Genomic DNA, 23,462 nt, shown 5'->3' on the forward strand with positions numbered 1-23,462 from the left:
GACGTCAGACCGACAAAGGCACCTAATTTCTAAAGAAGCTTTCCATAAAGAATTAAAGGAACGTACCATTCAATTTTTCACCACCGAGAATCCCGAAAAAAAGCAAGCATCGGGGAACGTTTTCAGCGCACTTTGAAAGAACATATGTGGAAATATTTTACGCATCAACACACTATCAAATACATCGACGTCATGCTCCACTTGGACGAAGGTACAACCCAATATTACCATCGAAGCATTGGACGTACCCCCATTAAGTGACTCCCGACAATGAAGTGCTCGTTTTTGAGCGCCTGTTTGGTACGTCACCGACGGCGGCAGTCCCAAGAAAAGTGGCATGATGGCAGCCAGAAATTGGGTGCGCATTGGCAAAACCAATCTCACATTCGACAAAGGTTACTTACCCAACTGGACCACCGAATTGTTTCGTGTCACTGGACGAGCGTGTAGCCGTCATCCTGCTGTCTATAAATTGGACGGCATGAACGTAGAAGTGTTAAAAGGCACGATTTACTTGCCCGGGTTACAACGTGTGACCAAAACAGATGACGCAGTGTACGACATCGAAAGCATTCTCGAACGAAGAACCCGTAAAATTGGAAAACGACGTGTCAAAGAAGTCAAAGTACGTTAAAGAATATCTTCCAAGTTTTGATTCTTGGATCGATGCTTCGCAAGTCATTGACTATAAAAAGAAGTGACCATCATGCCCTTCCATACAGTCTCAGCTACCGCAGTGACCACTCCTTTGCCTAGTTCTTATGTGCAAGATCTACAAAAGTAACCCTTGTGAGTGTGGTGTGGAGAACGTGTGCCTTAAAGGCAAATCGTCTTTTACTGTCAAATTGTTGTAGTGTATTGTGTCGTTGGTGCGGCCATTGCCAATTTGAGTTTGCAACAAGGAGACAAACAATGGTGGACTATTTTACTGAGTAGTTGCATCGGTTAAGTCTTCCCAATATTTCCCTGAAATATTCCTCGAACGGAAACAACGGAAGCCTTGCGTCTAACGTCACTATCCACTCCAACAACAACAATAACAACAACAACAGTTTGGGCGGAGACAGGTCTCTCACTTCCGCTGACCCCCAGAACTATGGAATTATGAACAACAGAAAAACAATTTTACTTAACCTTACCCAATGACAGTTCCATGGAGGTGTTTCCCAATAACACTTTATGTTGTTACACACCCAAATTACATCAGGCCATCCAATTCGATCACGATGCTCATCGGGAAGTGGCTTTGGTGGAAATGATTTACTCTATACAAATTAAAACCATCACTAAAACTCACAACACCTTCCATGTCGAAATTTTGAACTTCCAGTTGCAAGAAGAAATACATAAAATAAGGTTTTCAGGTGACACAAGGTCAGCAAGCAATACATCATTAAGCATCTACACGTTGAAAATTTCGTCAGGCTATTATTTTAGTGGTGAACATTTGGTGGACACAATTGCTGACAGGTTCGAGTTAGCATTTGACAAAGCCATGAACAGAGTCAAAACGTGTTAAGATTGAGTACCATAACGTGGCTTGTCGACTGCTGATACAATTTCAGGATATCGACAAATTGTCCCTCAGTTATAATGGTAACTTGTTTGAAATTTTGGGTGGACATCCACAAATGGTAGCACAGAATCTGAGCCCAGATCAAAAATAATATGAATTTTTACAGGGCTTTTGGATCCTCGTTAGTACTGAACCAAGGACTGAATTTGATCTTTGTGTACTCCGATATGGTGGAGTACAACGTGGTGAGACACACCTCAGTACCATTTCTGCGTGTCATTCCTTTAAAAGTGGATTCTACCACAGACAATGACCAGGAAGGTCGAAATACCTTTCACGTTCACCGCGAATTTTTACATCGTCACTATTTACCTGTCAGTAAGTCGTATTTCGACAGTGTCAACATTACTATAAGAGGAGAATTGGGACAAAATATTCCATTCTCCAAAGGAAGAGTCACGATGAAACTCCATTTTCGTAAACGATTCTCTAACGACTTGTAATTCATGTATCCAGTGTAACAAGTAGTCACTCGACAACGAGGACATGATTTAGGAGACATTTTGAAATCGGCCTATCGTTCGGTGGCTCCGGTGTTGAAACCGATGGTTACACGAGGATTGTACGACTTACAAGATGCCACATTGACGCACGGTAAATAATTTCTCCAAAATGTCATCATCGACAAACAAAACCCTAAAAAATCTTTCTTGAAAGCAGACACAAATGTCTTGTTTCAAACAGGCAAAGACATTTTAGGTCGGCGAGAAAATCTTATAAATTCCCTGGACGCTGCTGGGTCAGGCATCCCCGTTTTCCTGACGCAAGAACAAGGACAACGCAGAAAGACAAATAGACACCCTTCCAGAGTACTTCACACCCATAAGTCTACAAAGACTAAGAAAAGAAGAACTGCTCGTTACTTAGACGTGTTTGATTATTAAATCATAGAAATAAAAAATGATGCACCTAGAGTCTTGCGAATGTTAAAAATCGGAACTGAATCTGCTTGCCAAGCCCCCCTCCCCATATTGACGATGCAAGAATCACAATGGGTCGAATGTCATCCCATCTCCTCTGTAATTGACTTAGCGTCAGCTCCCATCGAGTTTGACATCAAAGGACAGACCGAAGATTAAATCGATCTGAACAGCAGTTACTTGTACTTAAGGTGAATGTGATCGATACATCGACGGACGCTTCCGATATAAAGGACGAATATAATGTAGCCCCGTCAGCCATTTCATGCATTCCTTGTTCAGTGGAGTGGATTTGTACTTGAATAACAAACTGGTCAGTAGCAGAATGGACACTCACCCTTACCAACTTACCTCGAAAATCTATTGACGTACGGAAAAGTGGCCAAGAACACCCATCTGGATGCTTGCATGGTATGGAAACCTGACACAGCGGGCAAGTTTGACGATTCCGAATTGATTACAGATAAAGACCTCAACCATAATGTGGGATTCAACAATCGACGAAACAAAATCAAATGCCCAAAAAACATTTAGAATTGATGGATCGTTTGCACATCGATATGTGGTTGCAAGAGAAGTAATTGCTGAAAGGAGTGGATGTCCGCCTGAGACTGATTCGTAGCAGTGCCGCTTTCCATTTGATAAGTGATGCTTTTTTTTACAAAACCATCATACAAGAGGCCAGTCTCTACGTGCGACGCGTGGAAATGTTACCTAAATTGGGAAACGACATCAGTCACACGTTGAGCAGAACGACCGCCAAGTATCCAATACTACGCGTGAAAGTGAAAACTTTCACCATTCCCAAAACCTTGTGTACCAGACCTTTCGAACCTGACTTTAGTGACGAGAAAAAGAATCACTTGAAATCGTATTTGCCCCTGTACGAAGCTACTGGACAGTTAGGAACCAACACCAGTCACGGAATTACGTACGAGGATTATGCAGAAGGTTACACTTTGTGAGCTTCTGATTTCACCCCTGACCAAGGCAGTCACGAAGGACATTTCCACCCTATAAAGTCCGGCCAGATTTGTGTTTAGCTTAAGTTTGCAAAGCCAATACACGTAAACAAGATAGTGAACATCATCATGTATGACGAATTCGATGATAGCATATAAATCAACAGTTTGGGAGAAGTCATTCTAGACTATTAGAAGCTATGGAAGACTGTTATTCCTCCTTGAATAGTGGAGATTCTTTGGAATGTGAGGATACTGTGGAAGCAGAACCCCAAGACAAAGACGAATAGAACATAGTCATAAAGTCCTGATGGCCAGTACAAAAACAATATTTAGTCTCCTGCTTTGCCAAATACTTGGCAGAAAAAGAGTACGGAATTGATCAAGAAAGAATGCTATGGATATCAAAACGATCATCCCAGTCAAATGCAACACAATAAAGGTCTGATGCTAAGTGAAAAAGAAAAACTGGACGAAGCTTGGCGTCTCATCTCGGAAAAAGCCATGTTGCATCAGTGGTATAAAGACTTGCGCGATCATTCCTCTCCTCCAATGATGACTCTAGAGATCCATCACATTGAAGCTCTCTTGGTCAGAGTGCGGAGACGAAGCTAAGAAAAGGTTAATTGTCATACATTTTCAAACAAAAAGTCACGATTGAATTGATGACTTATAATTAACTGTGAAGAAAAACAACAAGAAACAAAAATACAAAAAATTGATACCTGGGAACTTTGTTATCTTTTGAACCACGGTTCGTACACTGCTTCTTGGAATCATGTCGTGTGTGATAAAGATGAACTTCGTCATTGCAAACCTCAAGACCATCAAGCTTATGTTATCAATACGGACGACAGTCATCTCCCGGGAACCCACTGGGTAGCTGTCTAAAGAGGGTTGTGTGGAGTATTTTGATTCGAATAGATTGCCACCTTTGGAAAATGACATTATCGACTTTATGAGAAGAAATGCGCAGATGACACTATTCAATAATGTGAAATTACAAGGCACATATTCTATGGTGCGTGGACAATATTGTGTATATTTCCTTCACCAACGCAGTGTTGGATATTCTTTAGAACATTTAGTTATTTATTTTGATCGTCACTCTTCTAGAAACGATGACAACTTAGATCGATGGTTTAGAAACCATTATGGTTATATTTTGTCTTTAGCTAGGAAACGTAGTGTACATCAATGAGCCAATGACTTCCATCAGTGGAAGGCTAGCTTCACTTCACAACGTTGTCAACCATGTCCAAAATAGTTTCTTATTTGAAAATTGCTAGATTGTTTATTTTAAAATAATTGTTAATATTTTTTTGTTGTTGTTGTTCTGGGATTTAACGCTATTTTGCAGCACATGGTAGGCTATGCATGGCGGCCACTATTAGTGGTAGAGGAACTCTCGTCAGTCTGGCTATCTACCCTGGTTTCATTAAAATATACACAGACTGGTCCAAAACAGCTGAGCCTCCCAGAACGGTAGCTGCAATGGTTATTCCTGAATTTAGCATCCAAATGGGAACCAGACTGCTAAACCATTGCTCTATATACACTACTGAATTCTGGGAAATTACTGAATCACTTCTATGGATCAAAAACAACAACATCCAAAAAGCAGTCATTAGTAGCGACTCCCTTAGTGTAATAAACTCAATTAAAAACCGAAACACTAAATCAAGGCAGCTGTTCCTTGATGGGACATTCCATATGCTCAAAGAATTATCCACAAGAGATCAAATAGTCGAGATCATGTGGGTGCCATCCCATATAGGAATCCCTGACAATAAACAGGCTGATAAAGTCGCAAAAAGTAAGTTAGGAAACCCCAACTCAGCCACACATAGATATAGCATCACAGACGCTCAATGCTTCATAAAAACCTATATCAATCAAAAATGGCAGGAACAATGGAATTTCACCCCTAAAGGTAGGGAACTTCACTCCATCCTAACAACAGTTAACAGGTCCATTCAACCACCCAAATGTAAGAATGTTGACCAAACAATAATTAACCGAATAATGACAGGTAAAACCAAATTAGCAGGCAGTTTTGGTAAATACATAGTCCCCAAACCTGTAGACATAAACTGATGCCACTGTCACACCGTAGAAGACTTGCACCATGTATTCAGTTATTGCACAAAATTCCAACTAGCAAGAACCAATTTCCAAATTTCACAACAAGCAATTGGATCCCTTTTTACCTTTCCAGAATTTCCAGGCTTGAAAAGCCCTAACATACTATTAGCATACTATAATATATTAAAGTCCTAGGAAAAACCGAATTTAAAAATAGCATATAATCAGCACCACAAAACATTGTCAGGCAGTTAACAAAAGATGGGCGACTTTGACAGGTCTAACGAGACCTGAGTATTCAGCAAAGAAATCCGTCTCTAATTAACAAATATTAAATAACCTCCTCCACTAAACTTATCTCCGATACAAAAACTGGTTACTATAATTAAAAACCTTAAAAACCCTAACTATCAGTCAGGCTAGCAAACTTAAAATTAGGGGGAAAACCCCCCAAAAAATAAATTCAGATATCTTGACACGTCTCAGCGACCCGAGTATTCAGCAAAGATATCTGTCTCATTAAAACAGATTTAGGCTGAAATAAAATAACAGCACTTAAATAAAGCAAAATAAAATCAACTTTCATATTAGTAAACAGGCTAATAATCTTAAAACTAGGGAATAAATAAGATCAAATTTCTTTGACATGTCATAGGAACCCGATTATTCGGCACAGATATCATTCTTAATAAAATAAAACTTAGCCTGGAAATAAAATAACAATATACTAATAGCTCCATCAATAAAACTACGAGAAAACAAACAACACAAAATCCCACACATACAGGAACAATAAAATGCAACAACCCTCAATCTTTATTTATGTATGTATCTATTCTGTTATTTAAAAAAAGAAATATTAAATTGAGTTTTACGCTTAAATTAGAAGGTTTTTTTTTAAAAAAAAATCATTTACTTGCATGCTACACTAACCTTAAACAGCACAGAATATGTTTCCAAATTTCAAACATTTAGAGCAATACATTTCAAAATTTATGCATAGCGGAACCTTAGATCAACCTGGAAAAAACGGACATCAGTCTGCTTTCTCGCACTTTTCCTCCCTTGCCACTGACAGACACCAATTATCAACACGCAATGCGCGCATAAATGATTTCCAATAATCACTTGAATGAGAGAGCACAATTTCCACTCATCCCATCAAATGGAACAGATTTTTATTTCTTAAACATAAGAGTGTTTTGGGTCCATTCCCACTCATGTCAGTCCTCCATTCAGGCTGTTAGGGTCCTATATGGACCAACGGCCTGAGGCTAAATTACAGTGCTCCTTGAGCACATAATTGCCCGTGGAATGAGGCACTGATTCCTTCCCCCAGGAACAATTGACAGGCCGCAGTGCGGTCATAAATCCGAGGTACATGCACTTAATGTGTGCTCACCTCTTTAATCCAATAATAGTCTGGCTAACCATTGTTCATTCATCAACTGTGAAGAATGAGAAGCAGACTCACAAAACTGATGGAACTCCAGATACACCTGGAATATGTCAAACGTTTATTGGAAGAGCTGACTATTGAGGCCGTAACCGAAGAGGCCAGTATAGAAAAAGAGGAGGAGAGAAAAAAGAAAAAAGAGGACAAAGAGAAACATATCCTACCTCACGTAATGATGAGACCTTTGCGTCAGGTCAAGCCTGAGGCGAGGATGCATCCACAAACACCACAGCCAATACCAACACCGCAGCCTCTACCAGCACCACAGTCAGAAGTAGTACATGTGCGTGCGGAGGATATAAGGAGACCCCAACATCCAAGAGTGTCGAATAGGAGAAGACAGAGGGAAGTCTTCAATATCCCTGAAAGTGAAGACTGGGAGAGTGAAGCCAATCAACCCCCCTCTGCGCTCCGAACCACAACGGTGAATTGGGAGAACGATTTGAGTCGTCGTTGTATATGTGGTGCTATGCGTGGGAAATGTCACATTAGCCAGGTACATCTGTAGTTCTAAAATGAGCCATTTTCAGCTGCCAAAATCTCTAGAAAAGAAACACTATTCAAGATGGCAATTTTTGTGAATGTGGAGTAGTGTCATTATAAACACTAACTCGTTTACTGATGTGGTTGTGTGTGTATTTGTGTGTGTGTATTTGTATGAGCTCATGTACGTTTGTGTGGATAGTATAGTGTGCTATTTTCCCTTCCCGTGTGTAGATAGTATATTTGTGTTTTGTTCTGCTTCTTTGCGTGTGTGGGTAGTATAATTGTGGTTAGTTTTTGCTTCTTTGTGTGTGTGGATAGTATATTTGCATTTTGTTTTGCTCCTTCCCGTGTGTGGATAGTATGTTTATGTTTTGTTTTGATCCTTCCCGTGTGTTGATAGTACATTTGCGGTTAGGTTTTGTTTTTTGCGTGTGTGGATAGTATTTTGTGTTTTGTTTTTTCTCCTTCTCGTGTGTGGATAGTATATTTTGGGTTGTTTTTGCTACTCACCCCTGTGTTGATAGTATATTTTGGTTTTGAAAATAGTATAGTAAGGGGTTGTTTTTTCTCCTTCGCGTGTGTGGATAGTATATTTTGGTTTGGTTTCGCTTCTCACCTCCGTGTTGATAGCATATTTTGGGGGGTTTGTTTTGTCAATATATAATAAGTTTTTTTTACATTTCTTTCTGTATGGATAGTAGATTATATGTGAAATGAGTGTAAGGGATGTTTTTATTCACGTCAGTGCTTGATAAATATGAAGTCAAAGGGTTCGTCGTTCGTGCCATTCAACATTGAATAAACGAAGATGGCGATAGAGTAGTTAAACAACTTAAAAGACAGTTGGTACTGGATGGTGGATGCCACCTATGTGGTGGAAAGCTTGAGAAGTAATGGAGGTATCCAGTTACCGATGACTTTGTGACAAGTCAAGTTACCAGCCTGAAAATGGCCAGATATCTGGGAAAAGGCATAATAGAAGAGGAAGTAGGAAAGTTACAAGGCTTCATTCAACCAACTTATGTGAGAGTTGGAACCTTGATTATGTGATGAAAGCTATGTGTTTTTTAGAAGACACATTGCATTGGACATAGTGGTCATTTGTGAAGTGCGGGTTGGAGCAACTCAAAAAAGGAGAAGAAATATTGAAAAAAGTGGTGGAAGAAGAAGTTTAGAAGATAAAAGACAGGTGGTCTAAAGAAAGAAAGGACTAAGAAAACAGAAAGAAAAAAGAGGGCTTTGGCAGAATAAATCAAAACTGGATGAAGGTGCAGGAGAATTGTAGATCTATGGAAGATCCTGACTGGATTCAATAGACGGAAAAGAAGAAGAAGAAGAAGAAGAAGAAGAAGAAGAACGGAATTATCGAGAAAGTGAGGAGGAGATGGTGGAAGAACTGGACAAAAATAGAAGAAGAAGAAGAAGCCAAGGGACCTATTCAGGGCCACTCATATGCCTCGAAAAGATTTGCTTCCTTGCATTAAAAACGTTTTAGTCGGTTGCATAGTTAGTTGTTTGTGTTTGTATCTTGTATGTTGCATGTGTTATCTATGTATATGCCCCGCCAGTCCCGTTCCCGCCAAGCGTTCTAGGTTTTTTCCGCCGCTGTTTGGTAGATTGAGGTCAGCTCCTTGCAGCATTGTTACCAATCTTCAGTACAGTGACGTCACCTTACCTGTTCTATTCCTTTTGTCCGTATATAATCCAACCTTTTGTCCCAATACCGGCCCCAGACCTTTTTCACTGGGTTTTCCCATGTTCGTGTAAATCTTATCCGTATACAGGCCCACGGCCTTTGTGACTAGGTTTTCCATTTTCCGTATATCGCCCCACTTCACTACTAATGTTTTACAGTTGCATAGATTCTTACTTTGTTGTTGTTGTTGTTGCTGTTATGTATTTGGAGTGGGGTTTTAAACATTGACTTATGCCCTAGATATTTATTCTCTGACCCTTACAAACGAAATCATCTCGGTGGTTAATGACTTTAAAAACGTAGTTCATAATTTTGAAATTATTTTACTTACCCATGCTCGAGCCATACAGCCCCAACGATTTTACTCCTACACCAAAATGGAACGTTTACCCTACCCGTACAAAGACGGGAACGGTCAGCGCAGAGCGGAGTGACCGTATCTATAAAAACGCAAATATCCTTGAGTTACGCGGCCTTATTTGGCCCCCAGTTCTGCCTGGATTTAATTGACCAAGTCTTTTGTAAACCTATTTCCTCCTTTTGATAATCGTTATACCCTAAATTGATCTAAGGTAAAACGTCCGGATATTGTTGGTTTCGTTGATTTATGTTTCTAATTCTTCCACATCATAGAATCCAATCATCACTGACCTAAAAATATCAGTCACAGGTTGTAATTCTTTCAGGCCGTTATCAGACTATTTTACGCCATACCTGATATAATCTGGCTGAGCTTATTCCATGTCATTCTTGGACTTCTTTTGTTGAAATAGAACCATGAAGGCGTTATATTTCCGTAAATAATTAGCGGGATAAGATCTAGCTGTATTCTCAGCATTTATATAACTTTTATAAGAAACTGTTGAGATCACCCAAAGGTTTAAATGTTCACTCGATTTGTATTGCATGCAAATCAACTGCATTTTTCGGTTCCGCCTCAACACTAGCGCACTTGTTTCGTTTATGTGGACGGAGTCTTTGGACGTTTTCCATTTCAGCCAACACGGTCTCGAACTCCTTTGTGGTAACTGTTATTATCTTCAATGGCCACCGATAATTGTTTGGCCATTGTACTGATAATGCCTTGGGCGACTGCAAAGTTACCATATTGTCACGTATTGGCTTGTGGAAGTCCATTACAATTCTTCTATTAATAATGCCATCGTGGTACAATTTATCAACAGAGTGACCTTGTCCAGACGCATAAAGGCCGGATGCAAGACGCACACGCGCCTTCAGGGTCTATCACCATGTTTGCCTAAACTTATATAGATTACCAATGTGTTTGGTACAGTTAATGATAAATTTGCCCGAAATCTGTTACGCGGACAATCGCGTCTTTGATGAACATCGGCTGAGGATTTTTTCCTGACCGTATCAGTGTAGATGATTTCCGAATAGTTTATTGAAATTTTATCGCAGTTGATGATTTGAGATCCAACAGCGATGTGGTCAGCGACTGAGAGATTTTGCGTGCTATGCGATGATTCCAAGAAAGTGCCAAGTTAATAGTTGGACATCAGGGTGATCCCATCTGCTGATTTCCATTTTACTCTGGTCTGGATTATATTTGAGCATAAATAATTGTATGGTAAATCCGTTTTCACACATACATTCGCTGACAAGTGGAAAACAAATTGTGAATCGTCGTGACCTGAATTAACACCCAGTCGGTACATTCAGCAACATCATCATCGTATGGATTTACAGAATCCATCTTGTATATATAATGATAATCAGTTATCCCTTCATTGATTCTGTCACGTATTAAACCATCTTTCAGGTTATAAAATCCACAATCTTTTGCTAGGATTCTTAAATCTATCAGAAATTGATCAAAGCTTTCTCCAGATCTTTTTTAATCTCCCGTTTAAAAAAAATCTCTTATGTCTCACGTTTCCTAACGGAACACTATTCATCAAATTTATTTATGCCCTATTTTGTCTTCCTGATTCTCTTCAAAGGAAAATCTATTGACAGTTCCGCTGCTCCAGCTAATGCTAGAAATGTTTTTTTCATTTTTCTGGTCTTTTTCAACCGCACTTATATACAATTTATATTGTTGTAAACAACGTCTCAAGTTTTCAGCAGCATTATCTTCTAATACTGACTTGCTACTGGAATCTATTCCATTTTTATCATTCACTTTAGTGTTAAACTGTTTGCAAACTCTGACACTATGAAACGATTTATATAGGTCCCTTTTAAAAACTATATAGTTTAATAAAAACTAAAGATTCTGTTAGAGGGGTGTTTACATGATGTAACTGGCTACTAAGTGTTTACATGATGTAACTGGCTACTAAGTGTTTACATGATGTAACTGGCTACTAAGTGTTTACATGATGTAACTGGCTACTAAGTGTTTACATGATAAAACCGGATACTAAGCTCCCTCGTTTGTTAAGATGAACTAAAATATATGTTTCGGTAATATGATATATGTCGAAGCCCCAGGCCTAACTGCAAACTGACTATTATGACATGGAACAGACAAGGGAGGCAGGAGTCAGATAGCCCATGTTCATACTATTACAGGCAGGACATACACCTGCCGTTAATCCAAGTCGAATGTGATTTGCAGTCAAATTCCCAAGTGAATTTAAACAATTAGAACAACCAATTTAACCAACGAGGCAAGTGGAAAATGACATCGTGTATATACAAATGCCAAATGTGCAGTTCAAGAAGGGAGATTGACGCACTGAAAGGGACAGAGGAGCACACCTTAGAGAAATAAGGGCAGGCGGGTTGAGGGATGAGGCAAGACGCACATAAATTATTTTCTAGCAGGAACACACACATACGTGTATGTATGCATGTGTGCTCAAAACCTGACTCACTGAGTAATTGTCGAAGGCAGTAACAAAACAGGAACAAAGACGACAAGTACTATACAACACATTAGAGCAATAAATTTACAAAATTGCATGTGTTGCTTGGCATGTCTAAGTGTCGGACTTCATAGGTTTGATCTCCTGCACTAAGCAGCTAATCTGGTTGGTGATGACCACCAACAGGATAGTCATTTCTTTTTTTAACTGTAGATTACATCCGTATAATTCATCTCTGCGTGGTGAAAATAATAACTGCAACATTAATAGTTATCCCAATAAGAATTACAAAAGTAGTATGAGTCAGTGTATAAATAGTGAACCACATGAACAATTTAGGTTTTGAAAAATATAAGCTCAAAACAAATAATGATTTTATCTGCCTGAAGGTGTCCCATAGTGAACTTTTCTGTTTTAGTCGCATGAGTTCAGTGTTCTTAGGCTGCTTACCCGGTAAGATTCCCTTTTCCTCCCTGGTTTTAGCTCAAAACGTTTGCAACTAATGTTTAAACGGTATCTGTATGAATAGGATTGTGCAGCTGTTCTGCTAAATCTCATACTCAGAGATTATACGTACTGTTGTTTGTTAACACAGTGGAACTAAACTTTAGCTGAGCATGGATTTTTACGTTTCAGTATATGCTGGTCTAAATGCTACGTACGTGGAAGAGAAAAAGCTGTGGCGTTTCCTCCTGCAAGACTATGACATAGATATCCCACCATCCCGACCGATAGCTGTGTCTGTTAGACTATCCTTTCGAACTCTGGTGGAGCTGGTAACACCGTCTTGTCTGTCTGTCTTTGTGTCTATCACGTAAAGAAATACAAGCAAAAAGACATACGCAGCTATGTAAGGCATTGCAACAATACATGGTATCAAAGAAAACAATAAGTGTAGTAAAATATAAAGAAAAATATTACAGTATAAGGGGTGGTGAAGATAAACGCTGGTGTCTCTTTCTTTCTCTCTCTCTCTCTCTCGCTCATGCACACATACAAAACACACACATTTTTAGTACTGCTATTAAATATATTCAACTCTCAGTTCTTTGACTTTGCTCATTAATGATTTATAGCTAACGCTATTGACATATATTCTTCTTCTTTAACTCAGTTTTGTAGATTGGTATTGCATTTTTGTGCTATGTCAACAAATTCGAGAGAAGATGTATGTTAAGGGTTGAGGCTATATGAAAATGAAGTAAACCTTCGATAACTCGAATATCTCACGACGACTCGATATCAATCGAATGGTCCACTCTGTCCCTTTTATATTCACGACGTAGATAAACTCAACACATGTTTGGCAGCACTTTAACTTTCTGATGTTCTGTCTCATGTTTAGAATTGTTCATAAGGTGAAAGTCGATGTGTACAATAATTGCATTATATGGACACGTCTTGTGGGATTAATATTTTCGCAAAGAAACGGTGTTGGAATATAATTTATCCCTTTCAAATGTTATTCGTTTTGTTGTAGCTTATCTCTGTGTAAAGTTATGAGGGTATTAGCTTAGTAGTATTGAATTTCTCCTTCCTGAATGCATATTACTATTCTCTTTATTATTACAGGATACAGCGAAAGAGAAAATGGTATTTGGAGGAGTATTTGTGTTTGTAAGTAAATATTTTACTCTGTAAAATTATACATTTTAAATGGAATCAAGCAGTTACTCTTCTTTTAAAATGATAGTGGGAACTTATTTCATACATGTACTTTTTCCCATTTATTAATGTAACACCTGCAGAAAGCACAACAAATCCTAAATGCACTACAATCTTATGTGACTTGATACAACTGAGATTTTGTTCAAAACTTTGGAAGCAGTTACAAAGCAATTCAATGTCGACAAAATGCGTTTAGACTCGAAACAATATACCAAATGATCATCTTCAAAGTCGACGGTGTGTTTGTATGAGTATTTTCCTACTATGTGATAAATGAACAGTATGCATAAATAATGTGCTATGTACACTACTTTTAATATCAGTGTGCTGTGTTTACTCATTCAGGCAGCTGGTTCTTCACAATGAAAGTAAGATATATTATATTAGGCAAACTGTGCCACAACTTGACAATAGATAGATAGCTATCTATTCAAGATTTTACTTTGACGTCATCAATCCATTTAGCCAGTTAGAAACTATTGTTTTGATTTTCTAGGCAGTCATCATGTCAGTCATACTGACTGTACAATTGGCAGCATATCCATTTAGGACCAACTAGGCATACTAAAGTCTATTTGTGAAAACTTCGACGAACAAGGCATAAGAAGTACTTTAGAGTAAACTCATGATTATATTACTTTCCATTTGAAGGAGTAACAATAATATCATTGACAAGATGGCTGCCATGGTGGCCATATTAGATATCTATCTATTGTATACCATTTCCATTTGGGAACACGTGGGCGTCACGAGATGACTTCTGTTTTAGGACAATGTCAACATGATCAGCCATATATAAAAAGTAGCGATTATAAGAGTTTCGAGGATGCGGTATTGGCGGTCGTATTGGAGGTAAAATTGGTTCCATTTTCATTTATGACCAATTAATCATCATAAGAAGATTTCAATGAAGACCTCTTACTCGTTTTTTATGAATAGTGATATAAAGAGTTACAAGATCACTGCTGTGGTTGCATACTGGATGCCTGAGTCCCGTCAATTTAAAACCAACCTCACACCATAAGAAGACTCAGCGTAAAAACATGTTATTAGGTTCATCAGTTCAGAAAAATGGCGACGATACTGCAGCTTCAATTCTCTGCTGTAAAGTGGTGCGTCCAGGGATAACTAGAAAGGTCAATCCGGGTACGGAAGTGTCTCCGGCATGTGGAGCACACAAGGGTTGGTATAGAAGGAAAGTTGTTGGGAGCTCTGTCCTTACGCAAGGATCTCCCATGAGGCACTGTTGATATGCAGGCTTGTCAAAGATACTTTCAACGAGTCCATGAAACATTTCTTTTTTTCCTCCAGCAGTTCGCCATAGATCAGCTGTTTTGGAATCCTTTCCTCAGGTATGCGAACGATGTGTCTTGTCCATCTAACTTGGGCCCTGTGTAGCAAGGTGAAGACAGATGGGATGCCGGCCTTCACGAGAACATTGATGTCAGGAATTCTTGCCAAATTATCAATATAATCCTACAGATATAGCTCAGATATGAATTTACTACGTTGTCTTTAATCTATGCAATAGACAGTGCACGTTTCGCTCAAATTATCAATACAATCCTGCAGATATAGCTCAGATATGAATTGACTACGTTGTCTGGAATTTCTGCTACATACAGTGCACGTTTCGCTGCCATACGTGAGGGTGAGTAGCACTGTAGCACGATACACTTTAGATTGTTGATAAGACTGATTTCTTTGGGGTCCCAAATATTCCAAAGGAGTTTAGCGAAGTCTGAGCTGGCTTCGGCAAGTTTGTTGTTGAACTCGGTGTCAATGTTGACTGCTGCCTAGATACGTCAAGCTGTCAACAACCTGGAGTTACTGACCTTTTTCTGTGATGGTCTGTTCGTAATATGGCTTTAAAGGGGCAGGTTGATAAATGAATTCTGTCTTCTTTTTATGCCTCTGCTAACCTGTCCATGCTGGTTTGCATGTCTTCTTCTGAGCTGGCTTTGAGGGAGCAGGTATTTGCAAAGAGGAAGTCCCTAATGAATCTTTCCTTCACCTTCATGACGGCCTGTAATTGAGTTTGGTTCCATCAGTCCCACATCTAGCATGGATGCCCTCATCACCGTTTTGAAATATTTTAAGACGGAAACAGTAGCAGCTATTTTGGACCTTCAAGCAGTATCAACTTCCTTTACGATTTACGAGACATCGTAAAATGTTTTCTGGTCAAAGCTCCATGCTATTTTTAACATTTGTTCAAGACAGAGTATCAATAACAAAATTTTCAAGATGGGCTTGGTGGCGGTCATACTGTACATGAGATTGGCACTATTTTCATGTAAAACTAAATATTATTAATCATATGAAATCTTTTGGTGAAAACTCCATATTGATATAATCATGCATTCGGAGTAACAATAACAAGATTTTGAAGGTGGATGCTGTGACGACGATATTACATGTATGAGAGTCAGCATTTTCATTTAGTACCAATTTGAATAAGTGGTGATTGCTCCTGGATAGATTCGTGACAATCATCCAAGTAGTTTTTGAGGTGTAGCGATAACTGATGATAAGGGATCAAATAATGGGTGAATGACGGACAATGAACGAATGATTGATGACGAACACAAAATACTATTCCATAACGTCTTCTGCACAATGACAGTAGAGCTATTACAATGAATTGAAAAGCAGAGGTACCTTGTGGTGTGATAACAACACTCAAATGGCTGCTTCCTTGCAAAGGGCATAATATAATTGTCTTCCTACATACAAAATGTAAAGTTTATTCCTTGAAAAGTAATTTCTTTTTTATGTTTATTACTATATAGACCTGGAATGATCCGAGACTTTTGTGGAATGTCTCTCAATACCCGGTACAGATGACACGGATGACGAAGGTTTGGAGACCGGTCTTCATTATCGTCAACTCGTAAGCATTTACGATTTGCCAGTAGTTGTCATAGTGTTATGTGTAACTTTACGTTCCTAATTCTCACAATATTAAATAAATAAATTTAAAACTATCAAATGTTCACATGGTAATCTATCAAGTATGGCAATAGATGATTTACAATAGTCAAAACGAAATGAAGTATATACATACATAGCAGCCTGTTACTTAGCAGTTCGGTGTAACAAACGTTTGAGAGTCATGAAATTGTATCCTGATTTCAAATCTTTTTCGTGGAGAGGTAAATTATAGCATTTATACCGTACAAAGATAGGGTACCTAAATATGATATTGTTTTCAAACCTTTCACAGGGGCCCTTTGGGATTCAGTCATTGGAGTACAACCAGTCCGTCTTATAACACTTACAAAGGCTATTTTAGTCTATATGTATGATATAATTATTTGGCACAGCCTGTTTATTTTCTTATTTTACTTACCCTGGAAACTAGGCGTTCGGTCAGGAGATTAAAAGTATGTCGGTAGGAGAAGACAATATATATTTTATTTTATATGAGACCCATGCCGCTATAGATGCATGGCAAACATTTGTTGTCCTTTTAACCTATGACGTGATGCCCGACACCATAGCGACTTGATTACAATATTGTCCATCTTAAAGTTGTCGCAAGCTGCTTTGACTTGACACCACAATGTCACGATGTTTACTCCTTAGATCTGCTAATATAGAAGTGAAACGGAAAAGCTATCCGCAAATAACAAAATATACCCCGAGTTGCTTATACCCCGAGTTTATTACGAACTGTATCAAATAGAAAATGAAAACCAATTAACAGAGAAGATGCGTTTTATGTGTTGTTAACCTTTACATTCTGTTCTTCGTCTGTCTGTGTATTTTAATATTTCAGTTTGGCAGGAACTCAGTGGATCTGGCACGAATTCAACATGGCTCCATTAATTTTGCCAAATGGTAACATGTTCTTAGAGATACCTGCTTTCACTGAATGCAGATGTGACGTGAATCCGTCTCTCTTTCCTTTCGACGAACAGGTCTGTGGGATTGAAATCATCGGATGGCCAATAGAAACAATTTATCCTTCTTTTGGTATTCAGCAGACACCAGATAATGCAACAGGTCTTGATATCGTGACCTACACAGAAAACGGAGAATGGGAACTCGTAGATTACGGAACCCGCAACACATCCATAGAATATTGCTGTAGTGGCCAGAGAGCTCCTACGCTGACGTTCTTTTTCAAATTTAAAAGACTGAACGAATTTTACTTGGTGAACTTTATCCTACCGTCCGTGGCGATGTCAGTACTGGTGGTGTGGACATTTGTTCTGCCTGTAGAAACAGGAGAGCGAGTTAGTTACAGCCTCACAATCATGCTTTCGTACACTGTATTACTGACGTTGCTCAGTTCGCTGCTGCCTACGGCGTCCATCAACATGCCTTACATAGGTAACATAGATAATGGTATATGTAACATTAAGGGCAAGCTATGAAACATTATTCTTTGATGACCAATTAATGAGTTGACAAATCTCAACTGTTTTCTGGATACTATTATTACTTGTTCATTTTCTGCCTTGTCTTACATAGAAGTCCACGACTTCTCGCAAGATACATGTATGATGGTGCATTTACATTTATTATCTTTCACTACTCAGTACTCCTTATTACCTTTGCGTAACTCAAGTTTGTACGCAACGCAACGCTAATTAAAAACAAGCAATTAAGGTCTACGTTAATATATAGCTTCGCTAAGATAGATAAAACGACATTGTTTTTTTTTAAGTAAGTTACAAGTTTCAGCGTGACTAAAATGGCCGAAAAAATTGTACAACAGGATCCTTGAAAATAGATCATTTTCATTATCAAAGTAAAGTCTTTTACTATGCTATACTTTGTAGTTGATGTCGAAAATGTTTCTTTTAAATGAGTTATTTCATGATGAGTCGTCACGCAGATACAAGGCTGGTTCTAAAATTTTCTTTAATTTATATTAGCAAATATCATATTAGAATCTATCATTCTGTCTTGATCTTTTTCATTAATACAAATAATGTTCTTTTTTTTTTTTCTTTCATAGCTATATATTTGTTGGGCATTATGTTGATCTGTGCATTGGGGACTTCCTTGACCGCCTTCAGCGTTCACCTGTACCACAGACGGGAGCCAGTGCCCACATGGATTAAACGCCTCTTTTGTCGCAGGAAGGCGTCAAAGATCATACCGAAATGTTCAAGAAAAGAGCTTTTTTATTCATTTGCTGATGACTCTGACGCAAAATCGTATTCAAAGAAGATGAATATTAATCGAAGTTGGCAGCGAAGATGGAGTGTACAATATCATCCAACCTGGAAAAACACATTTCCTCATGTATTACCAATGTCAAAGAAAAGTCCGAGCGCTGCTGCTATAACACGTGCTAAAAAGGCACATAATATAAAAACAATTGATATTTGCATCGATTGTGACAGTGAAAATCATTCTACAATTTCCTGGAGAGAAGTATCGGAAAACTTTGATTTTGTGTGCTTTTGGTTGTTCCTCATTATTGTGGTTTGCTCGAATATAGCATTTTTTGTGTTGATAACTCAATGATAGCTATGAACTGATGACAATGTCGTCAAGCAATCGCCTATGGAACGCCATGTCTGTCTTATACTGTTCACCCTTATTGTATGTCGTACACTTGTCATGATATGCAACGCTGTAATCAATATATGTTGTAGTTGGCGTATCATATGCGGTAGTTTTTGACATTATATGCTGTCGTCTCGTCATTATATTGTTTAGTTTTAACATTATATGCGGTGATTTCGTGTAGGTGTCTGGTAGTTTGTATACAGTATGATGTGGTTTTGTCATCATATGCATTAGGGTTGCTATTATATGCGGTTGGTTTCTTAATTTATGTGATGCTTTCTTAAGTATAGTTGGCGCATGTTTCTCAATAGTCGGTGCTCAAGTTCTTTTCCTTTATATCCCGTGGTTATGTATTTATATGTAGTACTTAGATCTTTCTGTTTGGTGGTTTAATCATCAAGGAGCTCATTTCATTTTATGATGTTACTTTGTGATGATGATGATGATGATGGGGCACAAAAATGTGTTTCGGGTCGGCCGACAGTCCGTTTCTAATTGACGACCCTAGCCGATTTTACACAGGCTTAAAAAAGTCACATTAAATATATGTAATGGTTTTAAAAAAAGACCCTACACTAATTTTGAAAGAAGGGCAATTGGCTACAATTTTTTTTTTTGTCCTGATCATAAAACTTCGCCCATCAACGGAATGTTACCAATATAAGATCATTTCAAACAGTCTCAAAGTATTCCGGCACTGAGTCATAGTCTTTGTTTGTGGGGGTTGTTGGGGTTCGGGGCTCTTACTTCATTTCTATTTGAAGATTTGACATGGTTTTTAAAGATTAAATGAGTAGATTGGATAAATGTCGTCTGTTAGAGAAAGTTTAAATGACGTGTTGGAAGAAATAGTCATTGGAAAACTATATGAGATATTTGTGAGTAAATAATTGGTGTTGGCATCGTTCTTGGACTGTCGACGCCGAATTGGCCAGTTTAGGATTCGTAACTTTTGACGACTGTATATAATTGAAGGAAAGGCTGCGGTTGCAACAAGGGCTAAAAACGCAATAAGCAAAGTAACGGCTATAACCATGCAGAGACCTCGTGTAAGTTAATAGTAAGAAAGTAGCTAAGCTCAAAAAAGGAAGGGATAACTCTATTATGCTTTTGAAAATTAACACATGCCCGGAAATTAAAGCAGTTTAAACGCTTTTCAAGGAATAATGGGTATTCATACAAAGCAGACACCGTGAGATGTAATTTTGATTTTTAACGTAGCTCTAACAGTTTTTCTGTCATATCGCTACGATGTGTTCAATGTGGCAGTTTATAGTGATGTCTAGCACTGGGGATCATGCCGCAGACATGTAGCATGATGTCCCACCCAGTCACATATACCGACACCAGGCTGACAAGTTCTAACACTAACCTCTTAATGCTGAACGTCAAGTGAGGCAGCGGTTAGTACCATTTTTGTAAGTCTCTGGTATGATTCGGCCGGGGATCGAACCCACGACCTCCCTCCCACATCCGAGGCGGACGCTCTAACCACTAGGCCACCGGAGCGGTTACAAAGCAGATAAAAACATCTTGCTTATCTGTCCTCATTATAATTTTAGCACCCGTTTCAAGTTGAGTAATAGAAAGAAGAAAACTTCAAATTACATTGATCTTCATAAACGTCCAAATACGCACTACGCACATACATTGTTTTTTAAAAAAGCAACATTTTAAACCTTGTTTAACATATTTTTTAAAATTTTTACTGTTGTGCCTTACATAAAATTGAATTTCCAATAAGTGCGTAAGACTGTTAGACAAAGCGGAAAAGACAATGACAGACAGCATCCTGGAAGTAGTACCTGATTATATTAACGCTGCAAAATCGCCGCGAATGACGTGCTGAAAATAATCAATTTTGGCATATCATACATGTATTTGGCGGCGAATACGAAACATAATGTTGAAGAAAATAGCCAAATCAGTTTTGTTTCAGAAACTTTCCAATTCAAAGTTTTCTTGTGAAATAATGCCATGTCTGATTATATGCTCTACCAAAGCAAGACTGCACCATGGACTAATATAATTTATTTTGGGGTTTGGACCGAGACAAGGAAACGTAGTCAAAGGGTTGCATTGTTTTCCTCTCTGCGGGGCTCTGCCGAGGGGGGGGGGGGGGATACATAAAATCGAAACCCGCGAACAGAGATTTCTTTTTCTTGGTACAAACACCGAGATTATTTTACTCATTCAATTTTTTCCCACTTAATCAAAACAACCCTGCACTTTTGCAATATAATTAGCAGATACAAAACAGAATGCATTAGGTATTATTCTAACACCATGTCTAGACAAGCAGCTGTTAGTATCATTTTTTTAGAAGTCTTTGGTATGACTCAGTTGGTATGACCTACAACCTGAGCATCCGAGGCGGACGCTTTAACCACTTAAGCTATCGTAGTGACTGAGGAAATTTCTAATTCATGACTTTCTTGGAAATTTATATTTTTCGTCCTGAAAATATGGCGTTTTGCTATCACTAGTGCAATGATACAGCAAGGGTTTCGTTTTAAAAGTAGTTCCTAACCCTTGAACATCATGACAGAGACAACAGGTCTGAGATAATCATACTGAGATTGGGAAAAGGAAGGTTAGGAAAATAGGTAGATGCCTCTGTTGCATGGGTGGGAAGATCGGATTCCTATTGAAAACTAGTCATCACATACAGTTTATGATTATTTTCGAAACAATTTAAGCTGCATCAGAAGTTGTATTTCCGAATTCTAAGACAATTTAATAAGTTATGAATTCCTTAAATTTGTAGATAAAAAAATTTCCAGTTGGTCACATCAATCTTATGAATTCAAGCATAAGTCACATCTCAAGCATATATCAACTTTCGGACCAAATTGGGCAAATCATATAACAATTGCATAACTTTTCCAACATCAGATATAATTTTAAAACTACCTTCACCAGCTTAACAGGTGTAACCTACTGGGCTGCAACTTTGGTGGTTATTAACTTAACTGCTTCAGAATCTTGAGAAGAGTCAAGTATAACAATCATAAATTTACTACTTAGCTTTTAGGATCAATGATGTGTGACAGTGAATAATCCATAGTAACATGCATTTATGCTTTATTCACCCGGATTGTTCTTTTGTTTGGGAGTACGCCAAAGAGACGTGACTTATAATGCACAATCGAAGACGATTTACCCCAAATTACAGTACATATGAAATAATTTCAAAATATAGTCCAAACGTCATTTTTTATTTACTCGTACACACGTGTAAACACTTTACTTTTGTTTTGTTTAAGGCATTATAAGAAATGTTTCATGCTTTGCGTTTTTGCAAATTCGCAAATTCTTTTGTTGATGAAAAAACTGTTGATTTGAAAAGAGGCGATAATTTTGCGGACAGTTTATATTTATTTCACTGTTTTGGACAGCTTCTTGGCTAATATCTTAGGGTTTATGGTGGAAAACAATATGAATGTGCAATAATGAGACCATGATAAATCCTCCACCAAATAATATTATTCATTGAAAACGCACTTTGTTTGCAAAGATACATTGAGGATCGCTAATGAAACGTTGAGGGACTGACAATTTAATTTTAGACTACTAAGAGTGTGGGGTGTGGTAGGGGTCTGAAAATGAAATAAAAAAATCGACCCCCAATCAGCTTTGGAAATATTCCAGCTCTGTAATGTTGAGAAAATGGAAAACTTATTATATCCATTGTTATTATACATTATCCATTAATTTAGTTTGATAACAAAAATATATTTCGGTAATCGAAACAAATATATTATGATTGGAAACATTATCCATTCCACCTCACACCATCGTCCTGCAAATATTAATTTAGCTCGAATAAATGCATACTGTATTTCAAAACATTAAAAGCTGATCATATATAACATTATATCTTGCATATTTTTTATTTATATATGTAAAAATAAACCAACACAATTTTCTATTTTAAAATTTAATTACAGACTCTCTCTCTCTCTCTCTCTCTCTCTCTCTCTCTGTGCTGTAATTTTAATTGATTGGTGGTGTAAAACTTATACTATTGTTTAGATAAGAGCCAGGGTTGGTATGTTGCTGACATACATGAAATGTTAGTAATATAGAAATATGGTGGTTATGGGTCTAAAGTTTCACTACGTAATAAAAGGGATGACCAAGAAAAGCCCCCACTTGTTTTATATTACTGAGGTGTGGGTGTTCTGAGCCAGTCAGAAAAATGGGGTTCTTCTTCCTTTTTTCTTGAAGTAAAAAAGAAAGAGTGACCT

General features: G+C 38.1%; 1 protein-coding gene across 1 annotated transcript in view; it reads left to right on the forward strand.

The window, feature by feature from the left end:
* LOC149802790 (neuronal acetylcholine receptor subunit alpha-6-like) overlaps positions 1 to 23,084 on the forward strand; it is a 49,555-nt gene extending 26,471 nt beyond the window's left edge. Inside the window, exons 3-7 of the mRNA XM_089952223.1 lie at positions 12,652 to 12,791; positions 13,588 to 13,632; positions 16,476 to 16,576; positions 17,465 to 18,021; positions 18,653 to 23,084. Of these exons, the coding sequence (XP_089808349.1) occupies positions 12,652 to 12,791; positions 13,588 to 13,632; positions 16,476 to 16,576; positions 17,465 to 18,021; positions 18,653 to 19,167 (1,358 nt within the window). The 3' untranslated portion in view covers positions 19,168 to 23,084. The remainder of the gene's footprint in view (positions 1 to 12,651; positions 12,792 to 13,587; positions 13,633 to 16,475; positions 16,577 to 17,464; positions 18,022 to 18,652) is intronic.
* The last annotated feature ends 378 nt before the right edge of the window (positions 23,085 to 23,462 follow it).

This window comes from Sinohyriopsis cumingii, chromosome 3 (assembly GCF_028554795.1).
Source record: "Sinohyriopsis cumingii isolate HCF-2022 chromosome 3, ASM2855479v2, whole genome shotgun sequence".
NCBI lineage: Eukaryota > Metazoa > Mollusca > Bivalvia > Unionida > Unionidae > Sinohyriopsis > Sinohyriopsis cumingii.